The sequence below is a fragment of the Panthera uncia genome, chromosome B4, assembly GCF_023721935.1.
Source record: "Panthera uncia isolate 11264 chromosome B4, Puncia_PCG_1.0, whole genome shotgun sequence".
NCBI classification, from domain to species: Eukaryota; Metazoa; Chordata; class Mammalia; order Carnivora; family Felidae; genus Panthera; species Panthera uncia.
The window spans coordinates 36,041,819-36,067,864 of NC_064809.1; the positions used below are offsets into that span (position 1 = coordinate 36,041,819).

The window sequence follows — 26,046 nt, forward strand, 5'->3', positions numbered from 1 at the left end:
TATGATGAAGGAATTCTATTTCTATGGTTTGATGAGAAAGGAAGAAGGAGTCTGTGTCCTGCCTGATTTCGGCTCTGCTGGAGGGCACACTGAAGATTATTCGAAGAGGCAAGTTTTAGGGAAGAGGGAAAGAAAAGTCATAATCTTGTTTTTTTTCCCTCACCCCCCACTTTCTTACCAGAATTCACATTTGCTGCAGAATAAATAAAAGCTACTAAGGTAAGTTGTGAGCCACTAGGCCTTAAGATATCCAAATAATGCTGGGGGCTAAATAAATGCATCCATTTTCCTGCTTTCCAGGTCGAAGCAGCACCAGAGCACAGCAGCATGCCCGAAGCAACTCTGCCATTTAAAAGCCCTTTATAATCCACTGCTGGTCTCAAGTTTATACCCCACTGCCCTGGGAATGGCACACACAAGCACGTCTGTATTAGAGGAACAGCTAATTCTGAGGTGAAGCTGCAGAGTGAGGAAGGTCACATGCTTCTTACCACCAAGGCAAGACATGGATTACTGCAGTGTGTGTATTAGCTCACTTCTGAGGGCCCACTGGAGCCACAAGGGGATAGCTACTGCACATACAGCGTAAAGGGCGGAGTAAGTTCTCCTGTGGGACAGGAAACCCAAGTGGAAAAGGATAAAAGCACAGGAAACAAACAGCTTTCCTTGAAAAGCAAGAGAGACCGTGGTGGGGAAGCACAGAGTGGGAAGCACAAGCAATGAGGGTGGCAGTCGTGACAGTAATAGAATCCAGAAAGCAAGCGTATCACATGCATGAGGGCTATTTTCCTGTTTGAACAGTAACTGGTGAGCTTGATGATGAGTGAGACAATCAAAATGAAAACCAGAAACAATCACAAGTGAGAAGAACTGTCACAAGCCAAATATGAGAAGCTCAGTAGAGGTGAACACTGCTTATTCACAAAGAGCTCATGCTGGGGTCACACCTCTCTAGTCTCATGCTAGTCGTCTCTGATGCTGTGAGGCTCCTTTACAACCAAATTTCATTTTTCATTTTCATCTGTCTTACACACTACTGGATTATGAAGGTGGGGTTTATACCATGAGGAGGTTGGCCGTACAGTTAACCTTATTCTGGCTTCTGAAAACAGGCTTTCCCATTAAAGAAGGAAACAAACACATCCCTCTCTGACAAGAAATTAATGCCTGGGAAAAGTTGACTACAAAAGCTAGAAGCATGGATAGTGCATTTAGTCCACTTTAGTAGGAAATGGTTTAAAAACACTTATAATACATATATTTTTGAGGATGCTGCTTGCCTTCCAGAGAGTACACTGAGTAGCCTCTAGACCTTTCTCAGTTCTGCTGCAAAGCTCTAGGAAGTAGTATATATTTTACCACCCCAAATCCATTTTTTTCTCCTGCCATAATACATTTCCCCTATGTCCCACCACCAGATCCCATGAACGATAACCTACTATGAGTCACAGCTTATTGCCCAGTACCCCAAATACAGAGTTTTCTGACTGTCTCAGTGGCTGATTGGGTAGTTGAATTGCATGCACGTTAATGAGAAGCCATCAGCCTAAGAAGCCAGACTCTACGAAGTAGTGCTTTTCTCCTCCACAATCTAGCAGACGCCTCCTGCTGTGATATGAGGATGTGGACTTTTCCATGTTTTGACCAGTGCTGATTTTCCAGTGGGAGAACAGCGGCTGGCACATATCTGCTAACTAAAGGGCTCTCCCCAAAGAGCCAGGCATCCCTGATCTCTCTCTCTCTCTATCATGGGCATCATCAATCCATAATTGTCACAAAGCCAGGATCACAGAGGGTCATCATGTGAGAGCATTGACTAGGAGGTGATTTCTTAATCTGTAAGGATAGTCACAGGTCAGCAATTAAGCATGTTAAAAAATATATCAGAACAGGGTGCAGAACTAGACAGATGGAAGTTGGGAAATGAGGGCGTTGTGAAGCTTCAGGGTTCCAAGAACTCATGGATAACAGGCTTTGCAATCAAGGACCAAAAATAACAGAAAGAAAAGATAATTACTACAGAGCTGGTTGCAAGGACAGACTTTTTTCACCATCTTCCCTGAAGCACAAAGAGAGAGCAACGTGTTAAAGACAAAGAAACATCAGTGTAAAATATTTAGAATCTCCAAACAGCACACAAAGTGCCAGCAAGAGAAAGCAGAAAGAGAGACAAGTTGGTGGGACCTGGGAGTACCCTGCTATGGGTACAGTTCTATGGGACGCAGCTTGCTAGCTGTCAGCCTTCACGTGGTTATCTGATGGCCAGTGGCACCTGGCTGACGGCTGAGCTTCCACCAGTCTTTGTATCTACAAGTAATGCTCTGCACTAAGGTTCTGGGGGAACCTGGGGGAAGAACTCCAGTCTCTCAGGTCTTACTGCTTGAATTTCAAATACCCAAGCAGTCTTTCCACTGACCCCGTCCCACTTTCTGTTTCTCCTGCTGGGTTGTTAAAAAGCACTCGATAAAATGCATTAAACAATCCTACCACAGTAGACTTAACAGTACCATTGTTACAGTTTTGAATCCTTTTAAATCGGCTAATATATTTCCAAATCCTAGACATACATACTAACCCCGTCCCCTCCAGAAAAAAATTTAAAAGTATGTGGAAAACAAGCAACTTTTGAACATAAATAAAGCGTTAAGCCAAGCCGTGCTTCCAAACCATAATCTATTTTGAGAGCACAGAATAACGCATCCCAAACTAAAAAGACCCTACACCTGGTAAATAAATGCCTGTTTTCCTTTCCCTATTTGCTTTAAATCTGCCTTTCGTAATTTGTTTACCAAGGCTTACATGATGTATACTTGTGTGCCTTCAACAGATGTAGGGCCTCTCGTTTTAGACCCGAAAGGAAGTGGTAAGATTTTATTTCTAACCACTTTCATCTGAACAATTGTGTGCTACCACCTACCTTTAAGAGTGTGGTGAGAATTTATTTAATTAATTAATCTGAAATGTATCACTCACATTGTTCTTCACAAAAAAGCCTTGGTTCTCTTTCTTCCCTCTTCGACGTTTCAGGCTGTATAGCATAGGCCTGACATGTCGCAACCTACTTTGAAACACTTGTCTCCTCCTATTAATGTCATCTCATCTTGCCAGCTGGACATATGCTTATTTAAGTGTCAAGGTGCTAACATGCTTGGTCCAGCCTAGTGTAACCAAACATCACACATGCTTTGGAAAACTACCAAACTGGATAATGTCTTCCACCTCCTTCTTTGTTCAATAGTCCTGGATAGTGATACATGAGGCCCAAGGACCTCTGAACCTCAGCAACAGTGATGTCCTTAGCACATGCATTTAAAAAGCACTTCAGTAACCACATCAGAAGTTTGAGGCCTCAGCAATGAAGATCTTTAACCAAACTCTAACAAAGGTTTTCTACTTGAGCCTTATTTTTGTTTTTAAAATTTTTATTCCAGTATACATTTATTGACTACCTACTATGTTTCAGGTAGGCACTGGCTAATTAGAAGAAAATGATGTGTGCTTCCCAAGAGCTACCAGTGTTTGTGCACATGATCTTATTTTTTTGTACAACAGCCCTACGAGAGAGGCATCATCTTCATTTCATATTTGGGGAAGATGGGCTGGGAAATTGGGTGATTTACTATTGTGCCTTGCTTTTAAGAAAGCTAAGAAATCCTAGCAATCATGTTAAAGAGACCATTTTCACTGGCAGGCCCTGGGCTCTGGTTCTTGAGAATAAATGCTTGATCAGAATAACTACACTGAAACCCTTTTTGAACTATCAATTTTAGGGAGTTAGAAGGTAAGGGTGGTGAAAGGATCCAATGAAGAGATTCTAGCATCATTTCAATGGACAGATAGCCAGGCTAAATTGAGAAGAAAAAAAAGATTTCAACCTACTCGGAAAAAGAATAAAAAAATAGGGTGTAATTTTCCCTTGCTGCCAGGATCTAAGTACATCAGTGGTCAAGATGCTTTCTGTCACTTCTAATGCCAAAGCAAGGGGTGGAAGTGAGTAGGACTATGGACTTCAGTCTTTATCCCAAATGACCCTGCAGTCTATACAGCATTACCACCTTTTCTACTCTGTCATGGATCTATAAAGAAGCAATTCTACCAGAAAGTTATTTTGAAGTTTATAGAAACCTGTTCTTATTTCTACATCTTTTATCATAATTAATATAGAGACCCAAACTTCTGAGGGTAATAGTTCAGCCAAGCCACTGAGTAGATGATATACAAAGAGACAAATGAAAATGGACTGCATGAAACATCAGATCCAAGCAGCAGAAAAACAAGGACGAGGAAGGAGTAAAGGTGTTACACACAAAGAGCCAAGCAGGGCGTACTCAGAAATCGGGTCCTCCTGCCACCAGGTTTGAATGTCACCTGCTCAGATGCACAGTTAAACTTCGCACAGCCTGTGAGAGGGGAAAAACAGGGAAGAACAGAGAGAGAAGAGACAGAACACAACTACAAGATGTTAGAAACTTGAGGCTGGAGTGGTGAAATGCGCTAAGATGGCACACAGAAGAACAAGCTTCTAGGGAAATGTCAGATAGGTAGGACAGGAAATATTAGGTCTCAATTCCCTTACTTTGCAAAATGTTGAAGCTTTTCCCAGTGTGAATAATAATGCTAGCTGGTTTGTGCTCCCGGCAAGCAAGCACATTTACCTAGTCCAATGATGATCTACCTTTACTATCTGTGATATTGTGGCAAAAGCACCTAAGCAAGTTACCTAACTCTTCTCTTATTCTTTTCCACCCAGACACCTAAGTTCTTCCAATTCTCGTTCTATCGTTACTAGCAGCGTTCTGCTACAGGAAGGTTTTAAATGATCATTAATAAATAAAACTCTATTTAGGAAGTAGATTATAGGTAACAAATCGAATTGTAGGGCTATTTATCTTAGAATGCTACTCCCATACTTACAAGTTAAAAAAGTCTACACTGGCTAGGCAAATGCATTAGCTTTCAGAAACTGCTAAAAAACTCCTTAATTTTGGTTCAGGAAATCTCAGTCTAGTATTAAAGCGTATGTTGCAAATCCCAAATGAGTCATTAATTTGGTTAAGTCCTCATGTAAGTCACAATACAACCTTTTGCTGTAATCCTTTGAAAAAACCTATTTCATCTGATAGGAGCAATGAATTCACCTAATATAATCATTACTCAACTTCCCTTTCCAGCTCAAGATCCGAAAGTGTTTTAATACACAGGCTGTGTTCTGGTCAGCTGGTCTTCCAACTGACCTTAATAGGATGCTCATCAGGCTTTTGTTGCGGATATGGCAGTATCTCCATTTTCATGTTTTTAGAACATGTTGATTGCTTTGATTGCTTACCTTGACCTGGAGCAGAAAGGCTTGGTACTGAAATGGCACCATCACTGGTGAAGGCTGAATAGAGGTTGTCACTGGAGGGAGATGGCTTAAGGGGCTGTAACAACTGATTCTGCCCAGTCTCTGGGATGTTGCCAGGAGGGTGGAGGGTCTGCTGGGGGTGCAAAACTGAAGTGGCACTCTGACCAGACAGGTTACCTGCCAAAAGATAAAGTGGCATGAGGAAACATGTCCAGCTTTCTCAATAAACTTAACAGGCACTATTCTTATATTCTTATTCTTCAATGTGCCCCACTAAGTGACTAATAATAGGTCAAAAGCTGTAAGTGATGAAAGAACAAAAGGCCTCACTAATGGGAGGGGAAGTGAGAAATGGCATGAGAATCAATAGGCAATAGGGCTGGAGTAACTATTCCGAAAGACTTAGTTTAGATAACCTAGATGGTTCCCAAGTCTCAGCTGAGTAGAACACGCAGTGGATATGGGAGAATTCCATTTTACAATTCCATCATTGCTTTTAAAAACCTGTAACACTGAATTGATGCAGGATACAAATAGGTTTGGTGGGCAGTCTCTGCTTAGTTTTCCTTCTAAGTATGTGTCAGGTCAAGTACAAAAGTGGTGTCAAAAATAATGCAGATGACTACAGAGTAATACATATTTAAAATTATTTGTGGCAGGTGGCTTTTATTCCCTAGTCAACTGTCTTGAAATTGACCAATTTCTCTGTTCCCTACTAATTGGCAGACTAGCAGGCCACTCAAAAAGTATGTCAAAATTGGGATCAGGATCTAAATTAGCTGATATCCTTTATAATCACATTTCTACTAATGAATGGGTTCTGATGTACTAGAGAAATGGTTTGGGTTTCTGAAAGCTTCCAGAGAATGGAAAGCTGCTAAGAAGTTTGCAACTGCTTTCCAACACATTTATATTAGACCTGGAGAACAACTATGAGGTATAAATTTATTTCAGTCTTTCACTTTACAACCAATTATCTGTTAACATTCTCATAATTTCACCAAAGGGTAAGAATTCTATCACCATTAAAATAGACAAACTGTAGTTTATTACAAGAGATTATGAATTATTTTTTATTACAGCCACGAGCAAGTTCTTTATTTCAATATACATAAATGAAATAAAAACTTTAATCAGGAAAATTACCACCTAAGACATATCCAAACATCTAAATGAAATTTACATTCATCCCAGCTGCAATTATGGATAATCCATTCACTGAAAGGAAAAACCTACCTGAACTTTTACTGAAGTATTTTCTTCTAATTGACTATGAGTTTGGTGTAATGTGAATTATATGAGTAACCAGGCAATGCTAAGTGTTTTATCCTTAAGAACAACTGTAAGTGGCTTGGGTAATGGAGGTAGTTAGTAATATGGGTTACAATGGAATAAGCCATAGTACTCACCCTTCCATAGACTCAACAAATAGAGGTACTATAAATATAAGGAGTGGAAAAGTCAAGGAAGCAAGAATATTAGGAAAGTCAAACTCCTGAAATTTAACAAAAACAACAAATGGCTCAATAGGTTACATATAGAGTCAGGAGACAGAAACAAAAGATGGGACAGCCAAGGCTGACCTAGTCCATGGCTTTTTACCTGAAAGCTGGGGGCTTTTATTCCCCAAGGAACTGCTGCGACTAGATTTGCTGCCTTTGCTTTTAGTGGGTCGCCTTCTTCTCCCTGCAAGAGGGGCAGCTGGGGGAATAATGACAGCAGGGGGAACCTTGCCCAGTTTGGTATATAAAGATTCAATTTCATGCTTCTGGCGACTCTGCAGGTCTTGAATCTCTTTAAGATGTCTGTGAAAGATAACCAAACATGAATCAAAAACATGATGATCACTTTTGTTCAAATGAGATTTAACAACATATTCTTTAAACTCTATTCAAGTATTTACTTACTACTCATGAATCTTTCCCCCCTCAGTGTACTTAACGTAATTTCTTCTATTACCTTGAGATTCTAGTTTGTTACTTCATATTGTTTGGCCTCCATTACCCAAGCCAAATTCCAATAAGCTTCTAACCAACAAGTAGTTGATGATATGTTAGGAGAAAAGATTTCCTGATTTTTGAGGCATACACAGGGGTACTGAATTTGCTACTCTGGACCAGTGTGTCAAATATGATCTATAAAACCTGCCACATAATCTACATCCATTACTAGATTCATTTGGTAGACTATTAAATTAGGTTAATAATGATAAAAAGTGCTATTAAGAAAAACAATAATATAGTAATAATACAAAGGTGCTGAAGAAGTTCTAGAAGTAGAAATGCTACGGGTCCTTATAAATACAAGACCTAATGAGAACTACATTGAGGAAACTAGCTTTTGCATAGCACCCTCTGTTTGAAAGAAATGAGATATAAGCATATTGCAGTGAAAAGAATACTAGGCACCAGGAGCTAGATCTTACTATGATTCTGCCATTATTCTTTTACAGAAGAAAATACACTTACTTTTCTCGTAGTCTTCGCAGCTCTAATTTTAAATCTTCATCTTCAATATCTGACTCATTGTCACTACTCATGTAAGAGGAGTTGAATGAATTACTAAGGCTCTGACTTAGATTCTGGATAGGGAGGCTCTTTGAGCTCAGCTGATGGGGGGAGTGTGGACTACCTGAACCATCATCCACATCCCTGCTTAGGAAGGCGGCCTCCAGGTCAGAAGATGGCCCATTCAGATGTGAAGGCTCTGACAGTTCAGGCTTTTCTTTCTTTGGTATTACAGCGGGGAGAACAGCTTGTTCCAAATCCATAAAAGGAGGAGATGCCATTGGTCCCTCTTTCTTTGCCTCAGCAATCTTGTCTTCAGTTCTTGATACAGAGAAACGACCTACTTTGTTCGTTGTAGTTGTCACCTGGAAGCGTCCTACCTTTGTAGGCTGCCCAGTTTCTGACTTTGCTCCCAAGGCAGGAGTTTTGTGGGCACTATCTGGCATATCTGATGAGATGCTACGGATCCCATTAGGCTCTGTCTTCACCAGGGTACTTTCTGGACTACTACTTGATAGTACTGAGGACTCTGAAGTGCTAGACTCAAAATGAACAGACTTTGCATCTTCTGACTTATTTTTACCCTCTTTTTGGACATCATCCATTGCAACTGAAACCTGATGGAAAGAGACAAAAGTGAGATTAAAAAACAAAATCCCCAATATTCAATTTTTAAAATGATAAAAAATTGAATTAAAATAATAAAAAAAATTCAATAAAAAAAATTGAATCACTTTATTTCCCAGTCAGTATCTCTTTACATAAGCCCCTCCACCTTCACTGTGAAAATAAATGGAATACCATTATAGAGAACAAGATCTGTACTGAGATGTACAGATTAGATACAGATTCTCAGTGGCTGGCTAAGCTTACTAAGTTAATAATTTACCTCCAGATCTCATGTTATATACAAGACTTAGATTTGTGTCCTTGTGGAAATATAAATAACAGGGAATGGAATCTTGAAGGTTGCCTGTGAATATGAAAACTACAAAGATTAAAGACAATGAATGTTAAATGCCAGCTAAGCTTCAAGAATCAACATAACTAAATGGGACCAAAAGGAACCAGATCCTTGTTCTAATTTGTCCATGTATTATAAACTCAGCCCAGTACAAACTCTCAGAACCTCAGTTTACAAATGAGAAAAATATCAACTGCTATCCCCAACTCCCAGTGCTACCATGAGAATAACTGGAAAGCAGTTGTGAAAGTAGTAAAAAATAAAAAAATAAATAAATCACTAGTTGGACCACCTGGGAAAAGAAAACGATGTATCACTTGATGTTGACTCAGTATTTTCATTTCAGAAATTAATCCTAAAAAATTGTCCTAAACATAGAAAATGTTTCCTGTTACATTACTTATTACGATAGAAAAATTTGAAACAACCTAATGACTAATAATAGGAGAATGGGTTAGGTGAACCAACTACTAGATTGGGGAAAAAAGCTGTAAAATCTCATTCAGAAAAGCAGGGTCAATTGTACACACATGTACATAGAAAAAGGAATGAGGAGAAACACACCCTAAAAAGTAATCCTGGGTGGAGGAGGTAGGTAGGAAGATGGGGTAGACAGTATACTGTTTCTCTACTGTACTAAGTATTCTGCATTCCTTTAATTGGCATGTATTATTATTTTTTAAAGTTTACATATTTATTTATTTCTAGCAATCTCTACATCCAATGTGGGGCTCACATTCATGACCCTGAGATCAAGAGTCACATGCTCTTCTGGCTGAGCCAGCCAGGTGCCCCAGAAGGTTTTTTTTTTTAAACACGTATTATTTTTAAGAGGGTAAAATGATAAAGAACTATAAAAAAGATATATCATCAAATTGGCAATTGTGTCCCAAAGGTAAGTAATAATTTTATTATATACCTATTCACCCCAAAGAGGAAATCAAGGCAAGGGAAAGTAATGGTCTTACCTGGAATCGTCCCATCTTAAAAACACCAGTTCCTGAACTAGTTCCCAGGACAGGACCTTCTGTGATTTGAGAAACTGAAACAAGTACATGGAGGAGAAAAAGAACTTAAGTTGACATCTCTTTTTAGTTAGCTTCTTTTCCTTTTGGTCAGAAATACAGCAAAATAAAAGTACCTATGAGGTGAGAAAAATGGTCTGAGGCAAGGAAAATTTCCTTACCTTCTTTTCTCCTTGGGCTTTGTCCAAAAAGGAAAATAGTTATTATTTACTCTCCTTACTAGATACCTTTAGTCTGAAAGATACTGTTTGTGAAATACTGTCAAAGTCTGAAAATTTATCATTAGTCCTCTACTTTTCCTTGTACACATGTACAGATGATATGTTATTGTTTGGAGGAATAAAAGTTACATATAAGCAAAGCAGCTTCAAGGCTTAACTACAACATAAGATATACTATAAAAACTAAGGTTAATGGGTAGTAAGAATTCAATTACTCATTCTTTAACTCAAAGATAAAAATAAATGAAGAGAATTATGAGATTTTACTTAGGATATCAAAGACGCATTTTTAAAATGAAAATCATCTATGACAACTTGGTTTATACAACACTTAGGCAAAAATCTTAGAACAGGAAGTACAAGGTGTCAGAATCACTGATAAACAGTTTTGAACAACTTTCAAGCCACCTAGGTCATCCTTTCTAAGGACAACCACTTGAGGTTTTTTTTCCTAGAGATAATATAGACATATACAAGCATTTTCTTTATTTTATACAACTAGTAAGCTCAATTTTATACAACACTGATTTTGATATTTTTACAATGTATCTTAGCATTCCATATTGATTTCTCATTCTTTTTAATGGCTGCAGTGTTTTATGTCTGTCTGTATGTATGCTATATGTATACAAAGTACCATATTTTAAACAGGCTTCTGTGGATGGACATTTAAGTTTTTCAGAACTTCTTGCTATTATAAGTGTTCTACCAAGTATTTTCTTATGAATCTGTGGAATACCTAAGAATGGATGTGCTGAATCATACCCATTTAAAACTTGGAGACACATTACTAAATTGATCTCTAAAGAGGTTGTGTTAAGTCACTGGTGGCTATTAAACTTCTAAGTTTACCAATGAGAGGTTTAGAAATGCTATCACTTACTAGTCTTTTCTGTGATATGAATACCCACCACTGCCCAGTTTTTCATTTATCTTTGGACATCATGGCTTTTTTTTCCATGCAGAAAGTTTTGAATCTATTATTGCTTCTGTATCAGGGATCAGCAAACTATGATCATGGACCAAATTCAGCCCACAGCTTCTTTCTGTAAATAAATTTTATTAGACTACAGAGCCAAACTCATTCATTTACGTATGGCCTATGCTGTTTTTGGGTTATAATAGGACATTCGAGTAATTGTGACAGAGACTATATGACCAGCAAAGCCTGAAATATACAACTTTCTGGCCTTTTACAGAAAGTTTGTTGATCCTACTTCAGACAGTTAAAAAAAAAAAAAAAAGAAAAGAAAAAGATTTCTTGTATGTTTTTTTACAGCACTATTTTACATTATCATTTTTCATCTTTGACCTATTTGGAATTTATGTTGGTCAAGGCTGGCATCTAAGCTTTCTTCCAGATGGTTGTTCAGTTGTCACAAAGCATTTATTGAAATATCCTAGCGTTTTCTCACTGATTTAAAAGCCCACCTTTTTCATATTTCTTCTTTATAGTTTGTCCATTTCTAAACTTCTCTAGTCTGTTCCAATGATTTTTTTTTAATGTTTATTTATTTTTTGGTGGGTGGGGAGGGGATGCACATGAGCGGGGGAAGGACAGAGACAGAGAGAGACAAGAGGATCCAAAATGGGCTTTTCAATGAAAGCAGAGAGCCTGATGCGGAGCTTGAACTCATGAACTGTGAGATCACGACCTGAGCCGAAATCAGACACTAACCAACTAAGCCACCCAGGTGCCCCTCCATTGATTTTCAAGTCACTTCTTTTAAAATGAGAGTGAATTCAGAATATAATTGCCTTGAAGATAATTTAGAGAGGTTTTAAGTGAAATTCAGAATTTAAGGAAGAAAGAAAGATCTGAGTATTCAGGTAATCTTATTAATAGTTATACAGGGAAACATATGTAGGTGGTAGTGAGGAGAATGGATAAACTACAAAAGGAACAATATTAAGTGTTACACAAAAGCACACTGAATAAATACAGCTCATGTTTAATTATTTTCCCTTTTGAATATAAACGGTTCTAAGAGAAAAGGTGACAGAAAATAGAAGCTTTAAATTTCCTACTTTGTGGGGGGACTGGTGATGCAGTGAAAAGAGATTTACAACAAAATTCAGAAAAGAAGTAGCTGATATGAACTCATGACCAAGAGCATGCTCATAAAAGTTCTCATGGCAATTTTAAGTTGTTACAAAATCTGGAAATATGCTTTGCCAAGAGACTGTGTACAAACACGCCAATTCTAAAGACTCCAGAAATGGAAAAAAATAATGTTTAAACTGATTACAATATATATTTGTATTTCTATCATCCATGCTAGTCAAGCTTATCTCTACCTCTATCTATCTAGTGTCACAAAAGCCAAGAGATTAAGGTAAATTAACTTTTATAAATAGGCCTGAATTTCCTTCTCTCTCTTAGCAAGGGTCTATCCTAGCTAATAACAAAGGGTCTTATTCCGAGAAACTATCATTACCTTTTGCATGCTAATATTACATGTTCCAAATATTAGTATTAAAGTTCCTAAGTTATGAAATACGTAAAATTGTTCTTTAAAACTGTTCCAAATACACCTACATTCTTAAGAATGTCTTTGAGATAGTAAACTCTATAATCAATTATAAAGAGGACTGGAAATGGTATAACATAAGAGGAAGAAGGATGCTTCTCACCATCCTTCTGAGGCGGTGTTCCTGCTTCTGTAACTGCTGCTGGAGCCACCACGGACACAGGCTGCAAAACACATACACACAGATACCACAAAATCTTTAGCTTCAGTCACTCTTAAACTGTTGCCATGCTGCCTTTCCTCTGGTTTTTATAAAGGGCAACAGAAATATAGTATATGTGAAGAAACACTTGTGTCCAACAGAGTTTTTTTTTTTTTTAAGCCTAAAAGTAAGTCTGATGTAAAAAACAAAAACAAAAACAAAGAAATTTTAAGAAAAAATTCTGAGTTGCTTCTATATTGTTGTTTGTTTTTATCCTGGGATACTTAAGAGTATAACTTGGATAATAATAGAAAAAATAGTTTTAATCAGAACATTATTGTATCACAAGCTTAAAAGGAAGAAGTTAACTTTTAAAGCACAGCTTCCTCCAAAGCATAAATACAAAACCCATAGAATTCATCTATGGTATAATTCTAACCAGAGGCAAGACAAGAAAAGTACCTTTCAAATCAATAAAATATTTTCCACAGTTATACCACTGGGTCAGTGTTAATCTTAATCTGCTTTATTTCTGTTTGCTGGAATAAGCAAAGACTCTGAATTAATGCTTTTAACTCTGTAGGTGTTAAAGGTATTAATAGGTTAGAGTATGTTTTAGGAATGTGATATATTAGGATTATGGAAAGATTCTGGCAAAATTTTCAAAACTTACCCCAACTGTAGATGTCACCACAACAGTCTCTGGACTAAGTGTTCTTCTCAATTGAGCATCAAGATCTTCCAGAGGTTGCTGGGACTGAATGAAACAACTACAATAAGTAGAGGTCTTTGGCATATTCAGAAGCACTACATATAGCTCATCTAAATAAGGAATACTCTTTGATGCTTTAGATTGACACAACGTAACATCTGTCTAGTCACTGAATATAAAACTCAATATATTAAATATTAACTTATATTGCTTGAATGATATTTTATGTCAATTTCCCAAGCCTTAGAGAAATTCAGTCATATTTATGTTTTTACAGTTTTGAAGTCTATGTTTGATGTTCCTTAAAGTGATACAAAAGTTTCTACCTGTCCTCTCTTTAAAAATATATTCTGGGGGTGCCTGGGGGACTCAGTTGGTTAAGTATCTGACTCTTGATTACAGCTAAGGTCATGATCTGATGGGTCATGAGACTGAGCCCCACATTATGCTCTGCACTGATAGCACAGAACCTGCTTGGGATTCTGTCTCTTCCTTTCTCTCTCTGCCTCTCACCCTGCTAGTAAATAAACTTAAAATATATATATTCTGAAAAATGTATCAAGATATTTTGGTAGATTAATTTTTTCTTTTTCAGTTTGGTACATCTTTCTGAGAACTTGTCCTTATGAATAAAAGATGGCATTAATGTATTTGATCACTATCAAGGATACTATTCTTTTCTTTAGGTCTTAATCTATACTTCTTATACCCTATAAATGGCAGCAAAAAGGAACTGGAGGTCTGGGCATTCCAACCTGTTAACCAGGTCTTACCACCATTCATCACAAGGCCAGTAACTTTTTACTTTTGATACAGGCCATAATCCCACATCTATTTTGGCTTCTATCACTTATTCTTCTACAGCCTTCATTTATCCTTCTCCCTCTCTATATAGGCATTATCCACTAAACCTCACCTCCTCACATCTTATTTGCTGTTTCTCATCACATTTGAGCCTGAATATGTGTCTGAATACATGTTTTTAATGAGAAAACAGGTGTAAAACCCCTAACTTACAGACTTTCACAATGTATTTTTTCCAAAATGTGGTGACTGATGGAGTGAGTTCTCTTTGGAGTTATTACTCTATCATGGCAAGTTCTTTATATTCTACTGTACAGCTGTAGAAGTGATAAATTCAGACTTCTTGTGTTAGCAATTTATGTTTTTCTTCTATATAATTCTAAAATAAATTCCTGTTTTAGTTTCAATGTTTACTACTTTGCTCACGGCAGAAGCTTTTTCATGGTTATAATGGCTTCATAATAACTACTTTCCTTACGGGACTTCAACTAAATAAATGTGTGGGGTGGTGGGGTAGGGTAGAAAAGGGAAATGATAATTTAAATATTGCAGGCAATTCTGATCACCATTGGGTAGACCCAATGAGCAGATCTGAGTGTGAAACAGGAATCTCACATTCATGTCACTGCTCTCAGTTCCTGTATGAGTAATCTCACGCTAACTAAATTGTGTAGGTTTTGTATTGAAAGATAAAAGACATATTTTTCATGAAACATGACCCTTATATCCATCTATATTTAAGCCAATTACTTTATTTGTTGGTCACTGAAAGAAATGTCAAACATTAGAGAAAAAACTGGTTGACTGAACTCACAGAAAAGGGGCATTATCAGTTATCTTTTCCTAAGGAACTTTCAAAGTTAATTCTGATTACTTGTAATTTTTTACTTCCACAATGGTCTAGAGCCTAATCTCATTCATCAGATGCAATTTCACTATTCTAGAAAACTGTGAATGATAGGAGTTATATTTGTCTGGTAAAATGTAAACCCTGCTATTTTCTTTCTTCATAAAATATGAAAAAATATTAATATCAAATGTGTTCTAGATGACTTGAACAAAAGAACCACGAAGCTTCTTACTTTAAATAAGGCCTGGATCATTAGCTATATACACTGTTTTAAGAGAAAGTTGTTACTAAGTCAAAACTAAAGAGGAGCCAGAAGCCAAGATCATGCAATGGAGAATTTAAATAAGCTTTGTGAAGGAAAAAGTAGGAGCACAAAAAGAAATCTGCCAAGTCTTGGGGCACCTGAGTTAGTGAAGGTCCTGGAAAAGGTGGCAGCTGCTCGCTGGGTGGAGTACCAGCTGGAAGTTCAGTACCCACTGGCAGCACCTACAGACAATGAAGGGAAATTCAAGTCCATGAGAAAGACTATATACTGGCCAGTAAATCAACTAATTCAAATGCAGAAATATAAGAATAAAATATATCTATAGTTAAGGCATGATTGTCATCTGGCTTATATTCTGGTATCTATCTTAAATAAAGGACATTATAACCATGATACTATTATGGGGTTACTACTACATACCAATAAAATGAATAGTAAAATTTAGTGGAAGGTTATTCCCTAGGGAAAACAGAATCAAAGGCTGTATGGACATGAGAGGCACAGTTATTCTTGAGCCACTGTTTTGGTACAGTATCATCAGGCTTTTCCTAAAACAAAGACTTTTCTGAGAAAACAATTCAGAAATAACCAAGGGGCAGGTCTGATAACAAAAGTCATCAGAAATCTAACACTATTAAGCAATTTGTACACAGCCTCTATTACTGGCCGACTATAAGAAGAATTTTACAATCAATGGCAATGCAGAAAGATAAGTGAAGCACAGAATATAGTAGAAAAAACACAGCCTTGTTATTTGGAGAAGATCAGAGAGATTGAAGATAGAAGGAGAGGAAATCCACCATAGCGGAATTGGAAAACACATTTTAGTTAACTTATTCCTAGGATTAGATTCTTTTTCCCTGTATATGAAATTCATGACCAACTTCCAGTTTTTGTACACCCCAAATTGTACAACTGTGGAACTGAAGCAAAGCAGAAAATCTGCTTCATTCTCATTGAAACAAAGATCACTGTAAACTGCTATTACTATGTATAATTGCTAGCAGAAGCATTTAGCTTCCTTTTGGGATACAGATTTCTTTAGCTGGTGCCAATGAGGAAGGAACGTCTGTATTTTACCTGATTATTATATAGCCTTAGAAAATCATGTAATATAATTAACCCCCAAATCTTGCCATATTCCAAAAAAAGGAGGTCTCTTGTGTTCAATGTATATATATCCTAAAATAATTTTCAATTTATTTAATAAACACTTAATGTCTACTATAGGCCAGGCCATCTTTATAACTACATTTCTAATTTGCAAGGCTGAGTTGAAAAAAGGCACTTACGGGGTTGGGGGAAAGAATAATCATATTTATCAAATTATTTCAAAACAAGAATCTTACTGGAGCTTTAGTTAAAGGTGGCTTTGATGGAGCAGTTCCAGCTTTCACTCCTGACGTAGTGGTGACTGGGGCGGACACATAGCTGACTGGGGTGGAAACTTGTCCAGGTGTGACCACTGGTATAACTGACAAACCAGTTGTCCCTAATGGCAAACTTGTTGGTGGTAAGCATGTACTTGTAGTAGAAGTCATGAGCTTGCTTGGTGCAACAGCAGTGGTTGGGATGCCTGGTGCGACAGTGGTCTCTACTACCAGTGATGTCTCCAGTGAGACAGATGCATGTTGGGCTCCAGATGAGCTGTGTTCACTAAAGAGAGACCGCAGCTTTTCCTCTAGAGTCTTTATGTCATCAATTCCAGGAGCCTTGGGCTGTGAGTCAGCATCTATTTCAGGACAGTGAGTGTGGGGCTGGTTGGGAAGTAAAGCTGGTTGAGGCTGACTATGAATTAGTGTCTGCTGCACAGCAGGCACACTGGCAACAGGTTGTACCAAAGGTGGGATACTAGGTACTTGGGGTAATAAAGGTGTAGAAGTAGGTCCTCCTGCTTGAGAAAGGACAGGAGTAGAAGCTATAGCTGATGGGGTGACCAAAGGATGCACCCCACCAGGCTGAGAAACAGAACTAGATAATCCTGCTCCAGGGGAGGAAGATGATGATGCAGACAGGGACAAAGCCAATCCAGTTGTACTGCTATGAGATGTTTTATCTAGTGAGTGTGCACTAACCACCACTGTTTCAGCTAGAGTAGGAGCAGAGGTGCTGCTGCTCAGCTGAAGAGGCAGCTGGGAAGCTATGCTCGGGAATGGAGTGGTGGCAGCAATGGATGTTAACGTGGCTACCCCAGAAGTACTGCCTGTCGCTTGTTGAGATACTACAGGTGGAGGCTTAGCACCTGAGACAGCAGCACTGCCCGCAGCAGAGGCTAACGTTGAAACTGGTATAGATGGCAAAGTGCCTATGCTAGAAACAACACTCCCAGATATAGAAGCCTGAACTGGCTGGGATGTTGTTGATATTGAGACAACTGTAGGTATTGTAATGCTTGAAACCACAGTGGAAAATACTGGTGATTCAGATATAGGAGGTACAGGGAGACCACTTGACGGTATCACACCTGTGCAGGTGGCAACTCCACCAATCCCTTTTTCAGTGGGCACTGGAATCTCAGACTGAATTACTGATGTGGACATGTCATTAAGAGGGCTGCTAGTTGCAGGGGCTGATATTGAAGGTGTGGCTGCTGCTGTGGTTGGGACTGCAGCAATGCTACTCATGGAAGGAGGTACTACTGGAAATGTTGGTCCTGTATGACTGAAGTTGGGAGGTGCTGTATTGGGCCCTTCTGTCATTTGGGCATGTCTGAGTTCAGAAAACGCCTGTTGTAGGCTAAGGGATGAAGCAGAATGAGACAAGTTCATTCCAGCGCCATGGGATGTTGAGGCAGCAACTGCAAAGGAGAATACAAAATTCATAATCAGTCCATTTTAAAAGGGTAGATTCAAAATTGTCCTAACAATCTGTTTTTGGGTTACCAACACTGCCACATACCAACAAGGTTTAAAACTTCTCCCGAGGAAATGACAGGCTTTTTCTAAAACAGCAGAGTAAAAGAGCAGTTTGATGAAAATAAGTTAGCTTGTATGAATAGCTATTTTGAGGGTAAAAGAAAATTTAAAAAAATTTTCAAAAAAGAGAAAAAAGAAAGATAAAAAAAGAGCAACCTCAAAGCATATACAATAGTCCTAAATGGAGAAACAAAACATATTAATGTATCTACGTATTATTTATTACACAAGCTATATCTAGGGTGGCTGTCCTTTCTGGCTCTTGTTCTTTAATCCTCTCTATTCATCCTCTATTTCGCTCCTCCATGTTTGCCTATTGATTATAATCTCAATTTTCTACTCTTCTTTATTGTCTATGTCATCATTTGAATTATTGCTTGATGACCAAGCTTCCAGTATAGCAGAGATGACATGGGATTGATATAGGTTTGTGGTAGAAGCAATTCCTTACCCGTATCTGATATTTCACCAGTGAAAAGTTTTGATTCTCGTAATCGGCTTTCTGGCACAGGACTCACTATAAACCGTCTTCCAGCAGAATGAACAACTTGAGTTAAAGAACTGGTAGGAATGCCTGTAAAAAGAAACCATTTAACTGCATTATCTATATATTGTCACCAACATGAAGCTTTAAGATTTCATTAGTATAAAATTTCTTAGGTCAAAGCTAAAAGCAAACATGGAAAGGAAAGAAATTCACCTATTTGCTGTGGCATAGAAGATGCAGGAATTGGTTGTTTGAATTCTCCTTCCAATTTCTACAACAAACAAAAGTGACCAAATTCATTCTCATACACAATCTTTCCCCCCACCGCCCCTAAACACAATCTTAAAGATTGGGCAAAGCAATTGGCCCCATGCAAAGAGGACATAAATATTTGATAATTTTAGCCATTGATGTAATGTGGTATCATTGAACATGTTGCATGGCAAATTTAACACTATAGCAATATTTTAAATAAACAAAGCTTCACTATGGGAATGCTGAACTTACCTGAGAACCTGCAAAGCCATAGTCATCCTTTCCCTGTAGACTCTCCAATCCCTGGTCACCCTCTGGTTCCACACTGACGTCCTCGCTGAGCATTTCATCAGCTTTTTCAATAATTTCTCGTACTTGATCCACAAAGGACTCTCTCTCTATTGCTAAGATAAAGTCATTGTTCACCTGTAAAAGAAATGTGATGTCAGTCTGATTAGTAGAGTGTTATTCATGTTTTAAGTCATTCCAGTTGCCACTTTTGTAACTTCTGCCCTATCTGCACACCACCTGTACTATTATTCATTGATATGTAAGTTAATTCTTCAACACTTAGGTCCTAGACAAAAATATCTCTAAATCACAGGTTTGGTGTGCTAATTATATTCACGTTGAAATAAATACAGAACTGGCAAAACAGATAACAAAATATTGCACATTTGCTTAGGGCAGTGGTTATTAAAAAAGTACTAAAGCAAAATTTGGAACTCCAAATGCAGACATACCATAATTGTTGCTATCTCCTCAGGATTGTCACCATCTAAATCGAATTTGAATGTAACCATTTTCCGATTATGAGTCTCTAACTGACATTCTACTACCCGGTCCCCTTTATTTGAAACCTAAAAAGAAAAAAAAGAAAAAGTACTTCATATCTAAGCCATATTACATATTATTCCATTACTAAATTTAAGAAAGTAATGCAGATTATCACTTGAACTTAAGCCTCATGCTACCACCATTCCCTGAAGACTTGGTGGTATTTACCTCTTAAACTGGTAGCAAGAAAACGTTAAGAAAATATTGGCCTTTGAGCTATTTCCTCATCTTCCACTGAAGGGTCTGGAAGGAGTGTAAAGTCTCTGTTCTACAAATTAAAACTTTTTCTAAAAGGTAGACAGTGCCTTACCATAAAAATATGGAATTTAACAGTATTATTTGGGTGATTAGAAAATTCTAAACTTTCATAACTATACCTGAGCCTTAGAAATATTTAAATGACATTAGGTAACTATATGAAACTCACACAGTAGCAATACTTACATTCAAAATTCTCAATTTTGGACGTGAGGACTTTTCATGACGAGAGCGACTTCTTACAGATTTTCGATAATGCCGTTTTGTAGTTCTCCCTTCATGCCTTCCACTGGATGATGGGACATTCTCATTGCCATCACTCATTCCTGAAGCAACATCTGAATGTGCACTTCGAAAAATAAAGTTCAGTGTTTAAAGGTTTGATGTTTTGAAGTTTTATACCACTTACCAGTTAAGGAAGGAGAATTTTACTTTTACATACCTGTCTATAGAAGAGACCAAAGTGGTAGGTTGTGCCTGTGCCACTGGAAGTGGCTCTGGAGGAGCAACTTGAGAGACTCCCTGAGTACTCTGTAAATAGAAAGGATAATGGAAATCTTGGCAGTAGTACATTTTATTATTCATCATCTCCAATAAGCTACACTTTTTTTTTCTTATCCCTCCCAAGTCCTAGAAGCACTAAATTTACTAGTAATTCTCAATATTCAGCATCTAAAGACAGTGGTCTTAAAATTCCAAAGGAAGTTTCTAAAGCTAAGTCTCGGTATAGACTGCATGGTGTGACATCAGCCGACATAGCTGCTAGGGAGTGAGAAAGTACAACTTGCATGCAGCCAGCATCTTCCTAGAAGTGTGCAACAGGACAGGCAGAGCAAAGTGCAAAGATGATTCCTATCTTTCTCCTAATAGGGCAAAAATGATTACTGGGAGCACAGCAGGATAAGATACTTTTATGACTGCCATGGCAAGAATTTGTGAAAGGATTAAGAATAATGACTAAAGTACTAGCTAGAGAAGTGAAGTGCTAATAGGGTTAATCTTCTCCAAGGCACACTCACTTCCCAACAGAACAGCCAGTGGCAACAAGGCCCCCACAATGGCATTTCATTCTGCTGGAAGAAAAAGTCATTTAGAAGTTAGTTTGAAAATAGTCTCCACATGAGTTCTAAACAGGGGAACCTTATGTTTCTTCTTTGTCATTTTTATCCCATTGTGTGTGTGTGTTTTATATATATAAACATGCAGTAATTCCATTTACCTCCAGAGCTGCTTGCTGGGAGGATGTAGTGGGGGCTTGTTGTGCTAAACTCACTGCTGGCTGAGACACTTGAACCTGTCCTCCTATACTGCCCACAGGAACCAAAAGGTTTGATTCCACAAAAGGCTGCACCACTGTAGGAAAGTAACCCGGTGTAGCCAGTGCTTCTGTCGGCATGGGAGGGGATAGGACTGTAGAAGGGATGCAAATAGAAGCCACGCTGGAAGTGGGAGCAATATTTGAATCTCCTGGGTATTGTGGTGGCAGTCGAGGTGGGAAGCCCTGTGACAGAAATGAGGAAGGTGAGTTAGTGCAGGTTGGGACATCAAATTAGCAAAACAGCAAGACATGCACAAAAAACCAACCAACCAACCAAACAAACCAACAAAAAACGAAAGCACATAGTAAAGAAGAACAGTAGTAGTCCCATCTCTTTCTAATAATTTAAAGGAGATTTAAAGATGATTCTTGAAATGAAATGGTATACTGGTTTCAATTTAGGGGACGGGACTCTACAACTACACTTTAAATTACTGGTTTTTCTCCTCTTTCAGATTTAAATAGGAGGAACAAACTAATTCCTTCTAGAAAAATATCAGTTTTCTAGCCAATCTAAAGTGGGAGAATGCAAAAACTCTTCAAGGTAATCATTCTAGTCATATCAAGACAGGCTAATCTGAAGCTTTTTATTGGTACCATGTTGGCAACTCTATTTACCTTACCTATAAAAAAAAAAAAGTAGCCTGATGTACTTACTCTCTTATTAGCCATATCTAGCATTTAGTCAGCTTACATCAAATATTGAGAGAACCATCTTCCTCCAAGGAAGTGTCTTGAGAAAAATGGAAATGAATCATTCAACATTACTATCCTATCTTTTCTCTGAATTTTACTGTATTAGCTTCTCTAGTTGAGATCAGCTACACTTTTGTTACTGCTAGTTATTTTGACACTCAACTATTAGGTTTTCAAGTCCTTGATGGTTTACTATTAGAACCAAACCCTCTGGTGCCCTCCTTTTTGCTAGCCAAAACAATACCTGGTATAGAACATCTCCAGAGGGAAGTGGAACCTCAGCAGCTTGTCCAAGGTTAGCTGGTATTCCCATGGACTGAACTGCTGGTTGCAGGAGCTGTGGGTGAACCTGACTTGGCAGCTGAGTCACAGGCTGCAGAAGGGTTGGAAGCTGACTAGGAACCGCAGTTGGTCCCCCTGGGATCGCAGCTGCCGTAGCAGATGAGGCCAAGGTGAGCAGAGGCTGATTAACGCCAGCTGCCATTGTAACGGGAAGGGATGAGAAACCTGTCTGAGCCGCAGACACATGAGGAGTTGATATGGGAATTTGAGAGACAGGATACTGGGGGTGTAAGGAAGTAGAGAGTGGCTGTCCCAGAGGGAGGAAATGAGCACCAGAGTGGACTGGAACAACTGAGGGTTGTGTCGCAACTGGGATCTGAGGTTCGCCTTGGATAGCTGGTACTGGCTGGGAAACTGGAAGCTGGGAAGGTAAAGAAAAACAAAACAGACAGACTTAAAAAAAAAAAAAGAAAAAAAAAAAAAAAAAGAAAAGAAAAAAGCAAGGCTGCCAAAAGCAAGATTTATGTGTTAGCCAAAAAGAAGGAAAAAAAAACCAAAAACCCAAACCTGCATACATTAGTTTAAGTTAATGTGCCACACAAGAATAGGGAAAGGATAACAGGAGACAGAGAGGCTGACAGACCGGCTGTTTCAAATCTTTTGTTGTAGGAAATTTTACTAATGTTTCATCGTTCGACAATAAAAGAAGACACTTCCGAAAGCAGAGTTTGTTCTTTTACAGCTCTATTTAGACATATTTCACATACCCTAATCCATTGGTATATTTGTTGTCACTACATCTATGACTGCTATTATAGTAGTTACTGAAATTCAAATGAAATTCCTTCTTACTGGAATTAGATTTCAATCTGTATTGCTTCTACAATTCTTTATTTTTTTTATTTTTATTTTTTGCTTCTACAATTCTTAAGTCTAACACTGGCCAATGAAAGTAGTCATGTATGAGTACCGTATTTCACTGACTCTAGGATGGAATCATCCCTCTCTACCACCTGGTCATTTTAACCTTTGTGAAACTAAGATGTATCTTACAATTAATGGTGTGTCAGTACTTGGTTACATAACATAATGGTGCATTTGACAACTGACAGTATCTCAGATGCGATGAAATACGACAGAAACAATACATTGTGCCAAAATACAAGGACAACAAGCCCCAACGTTAAAGTTTAAAATAGGTCATCCAGTAGAATATACCTTCAAAAGGGCACTTTTCAAGTGATTCAAAGGACGACTCAGAACAACAGAACATGATTCCATATAAGGGGTTTTTATGACTTACTGTCAGTAGGCAATGAAAGAGGAAAAAAATGCATAAATCTGCATGAAAAATACAGCATAGTTGTAAACCTAGAATAATTAGATATAGCTAACTCAATTCTAGAAAATGTCATAGGTTCAGTTACCAAGCACTGTTACTTAACCCACCAGTTCTAATACTTGTCCAACTGACTTCAGACTGATAAACCTAAAAGTTAAGCATTTTTGGATTGTGAATGCTGTCAGTATGCACCTATTTACATTAACTAATTCATGTGCACAAAAGGAACAATTGTCAATTCATTTTTGTGGTGAAAATAACCAACTTTGGTATTTCAACATTAGAGAAGATAGAAGCCTATCCATGAGAAAATATAAATTACATGGAGATTCCATTTAGCATCTATTTAGAAATGAAGAGCTACCTGTTTTCCAGATGATACTTGAGGCAAGACCTGTGGAGTCTGAGACTGACTGACTGGCTGTGCAGTAGTGGCCTCACTGGAGGTTGATGTCTGTGGAAGTGAATACTGCACTGTCTGTTGAGGAGGGGCAGTCTGCTGTACTCCCTGCTGCTGAAAATGAAGTATAATTATTCAGTTTTGTTTCAAGTCATTAATAGCATGGTTCTAAGGAAGTACGTTTGCCTAAAGCCTTCTGTATCTATAAATGACAATATTAGTAATCAAGACATACACAAACCCAAATTCATCAATTCCCCTTCACACATTTATTTCTTTTTCCTCTGGTGTTCTTTATTTGTGATGGTACCACGAAGAGCAATTAACCAATGTTTCAGAATTTGAGTCACTACTGGTTCTTCACCTATCATCCCCCTTACCCCCACAGTAGGTCATTCACAAAGATCTTTAGATAACACATCCAAATAGGTCCTCTCTCCTCCAGTATCTCCTTCTGGTTTTTCCCATTTTTTTGATATCTGTTCTTACTTTGGTCCTATATTAAGCAAATCCAATCTCTTCCCTTTAAGCTCTTTCTCTCATTGTATTTTTGCAACCGTGTAATTAATTTGCTTGAAGAATAGCTCTGATTACAGCCACAAAATAGAAAAACACTGAATGTGGAATTTTAGCTTTACCATTTACTAGTTGTAATACCTTAGAGACTGCTCATTTTACTGCCAAAAAGATACTTCCTTCTTTGAAAACAAGGACACAATCACTCAATTCAAAGCAGGGCAAAGGAATAAGTGACATTTAGGAATCAACCACATGTTAGGCATTCTGGTTTAATACATCTAAACTTAATGTATGGTACATAATTGTACTCCCAAAACTAAATTTTGTAATAAGTTAATGGCCCCCTCTGGCCTAACAAAAATCTGAACTTCACAAATGACTTTCAAGACTCTCTAATGTCTCTAAGTAATTTAAAATTGTTTTGGTTAACACAAAACAATAGCTGCTTGTAATAAAAATTCTTAGCCAACGTATCAGATCGTTAAGTTAAATGAAATATCCTAACCTCGTTTCTCTAGAGGCAACCACTATCAATGGTTTGGTCATCACCTTTATGGATTTTTTTCTATATATAACTGGTCATTTACACACAATTACATATTGAAATAAAAGCATGTTCATTCTATAAATACAGTTCTCTAACATGCTATTTTCATTTAACTTATCAATGGCATCAATATCCTAATGATGAACATTTTGGTTGATTTTTTTTGATACTTAAAATAATGCTACAACCAGTAGCTTTACGTATGTCCTGGTCTATACAACTAACTAGATACTGCTGGTAAAAAGATATACTATTTGTTTATAAGTATATGTATACATAAAAACTTGAGATTTAACTGACATATAATGATTTAATATAGGTGTATGTTGTGAAATGATCACCAGAAGAAACCTACTTAACATCTATCACCACACACAGTTTTTTTCTTGTAATGAGAACTTTTAAATTTTAAGATCTACTCTTTTAGTAACTTTCAAATGTACAATACCATAGCAATTGTAGTCACTATGCTACACACTGCATTCCCAAGACTTACTTATTTTTATTTGTTTTATATATATTATGATCCTGACCACCTTAATGAACATCCTAGATTTTGTTAGGTGATAATCTGTAAATATTTTTGTTCTCCTGATACTTATTTCTTACTTCGCTCTCACTGTATCAATTAAAATCACCCCCCAAAATGCTGACACACAATGATGACAATAGTCGTGTTTGTTTTTTTCTTGTTTCTGATAATGTATTCTTATTTTAACTTAAATCAGGAACAACTGGCTACTGATTATATAACATTTATTTTCAAAAACTAATAAGATATATATATCCAAATATAAGGCAACTCTGATTATAAAATAATTTTCC

The 26,046-nt window shown here is 37.6% G+C and overlaps 1 protein-coding gene across 13 annotated transcripts in view; it reads right to left on the bottom strand.

Annotated features, from left to right (window-relative positions):
- WNK1 (WNK lysine deficient protein kinase 1) overlaps nucleotides 1-26,046 on the bottom strand; it is a 162,373-nt gene that overhangs the window by 4,580 nt on the left and 131,747 nt on the right. For 6 of the 13 annotated variants that reach the window (XM_049624842.1, XM_049624853.1, XM_049624851.1 and 3 more), the window contains 17 exons: nucleotides 24,120-24,269; nucleotides 22,376-22,834; nucleotides 21,337-21,618; nucleotides 20,560-20,648; nucleotides 20,304-20,466; nucleotides 19,766-19,882; nucleotides 19,275-19,448; nucleotides 18,981-19,038; nucleotides 18,732-18,854; nucleotides 16,715-18,162; nucleotides 15,503-15,586; nucleotides 13,408-13,491; nucleotides 12,696-12,756; nucleotides 9,784-9,857; nucleotides 7,813-8,468; nucleotides 6,947-7,149; nucleotides 5,327-5,521 (listed from right to left, as the gene is read on the bottom strand). In XM_049624842.1, coding sequence (XP_049480799.1) covers nucleotides 5,327-5,521; nucleotides 6,947-7,149; nucleotides 7,813-8,468; nucleotides 9,784-9,857; nucleotides 12,696-12,756; nucleotides 13,408-13,491; nucleotides 15,503-15,586; nucleotides 16,715-18,162; nucleotides 18,732-18,854; nucleotides 18,981-19,038; nucleotides 19,275-19,448; nucleotides 19,766-19,882; nucleotides 20,304-20,466; nucleotides 20,560-20,648; nucleotides 21,337-21,618; nucleotides 22,376-22,834; nucleotides 24,120-24,269 — 4,420 coding nt within the window. The remainder of the gene's footprint in view (nucleotides 1-5,326; nucleotides 5,522-6,946; nucleotides 7,150-7,812; nucleotides 8,469-9,783; nucleotides 9,858-12,695; nucleotides 12,757-13,407; nucleotides 13,492-15,502; nucleotides 15,587-16,714; nucleotides 18,163-18,731; nucleotides 18,855-18,980; nucleotides 19,039-19,274; nucleotides 19,449-19,765; nucleotides 19,883-20,303; nucleotides 20,467-20,559; nucleotides 20,649-21,336; nucleotides 21,619-22,375; nucleotides 22,835-24,119; nucleotides 24,270-26,046) is intronic. The other 7 variants (XM_049624849.1, XM_049624855.1, XM_049624844.1 and 4 more) reach the window with 6 other exon arrangements.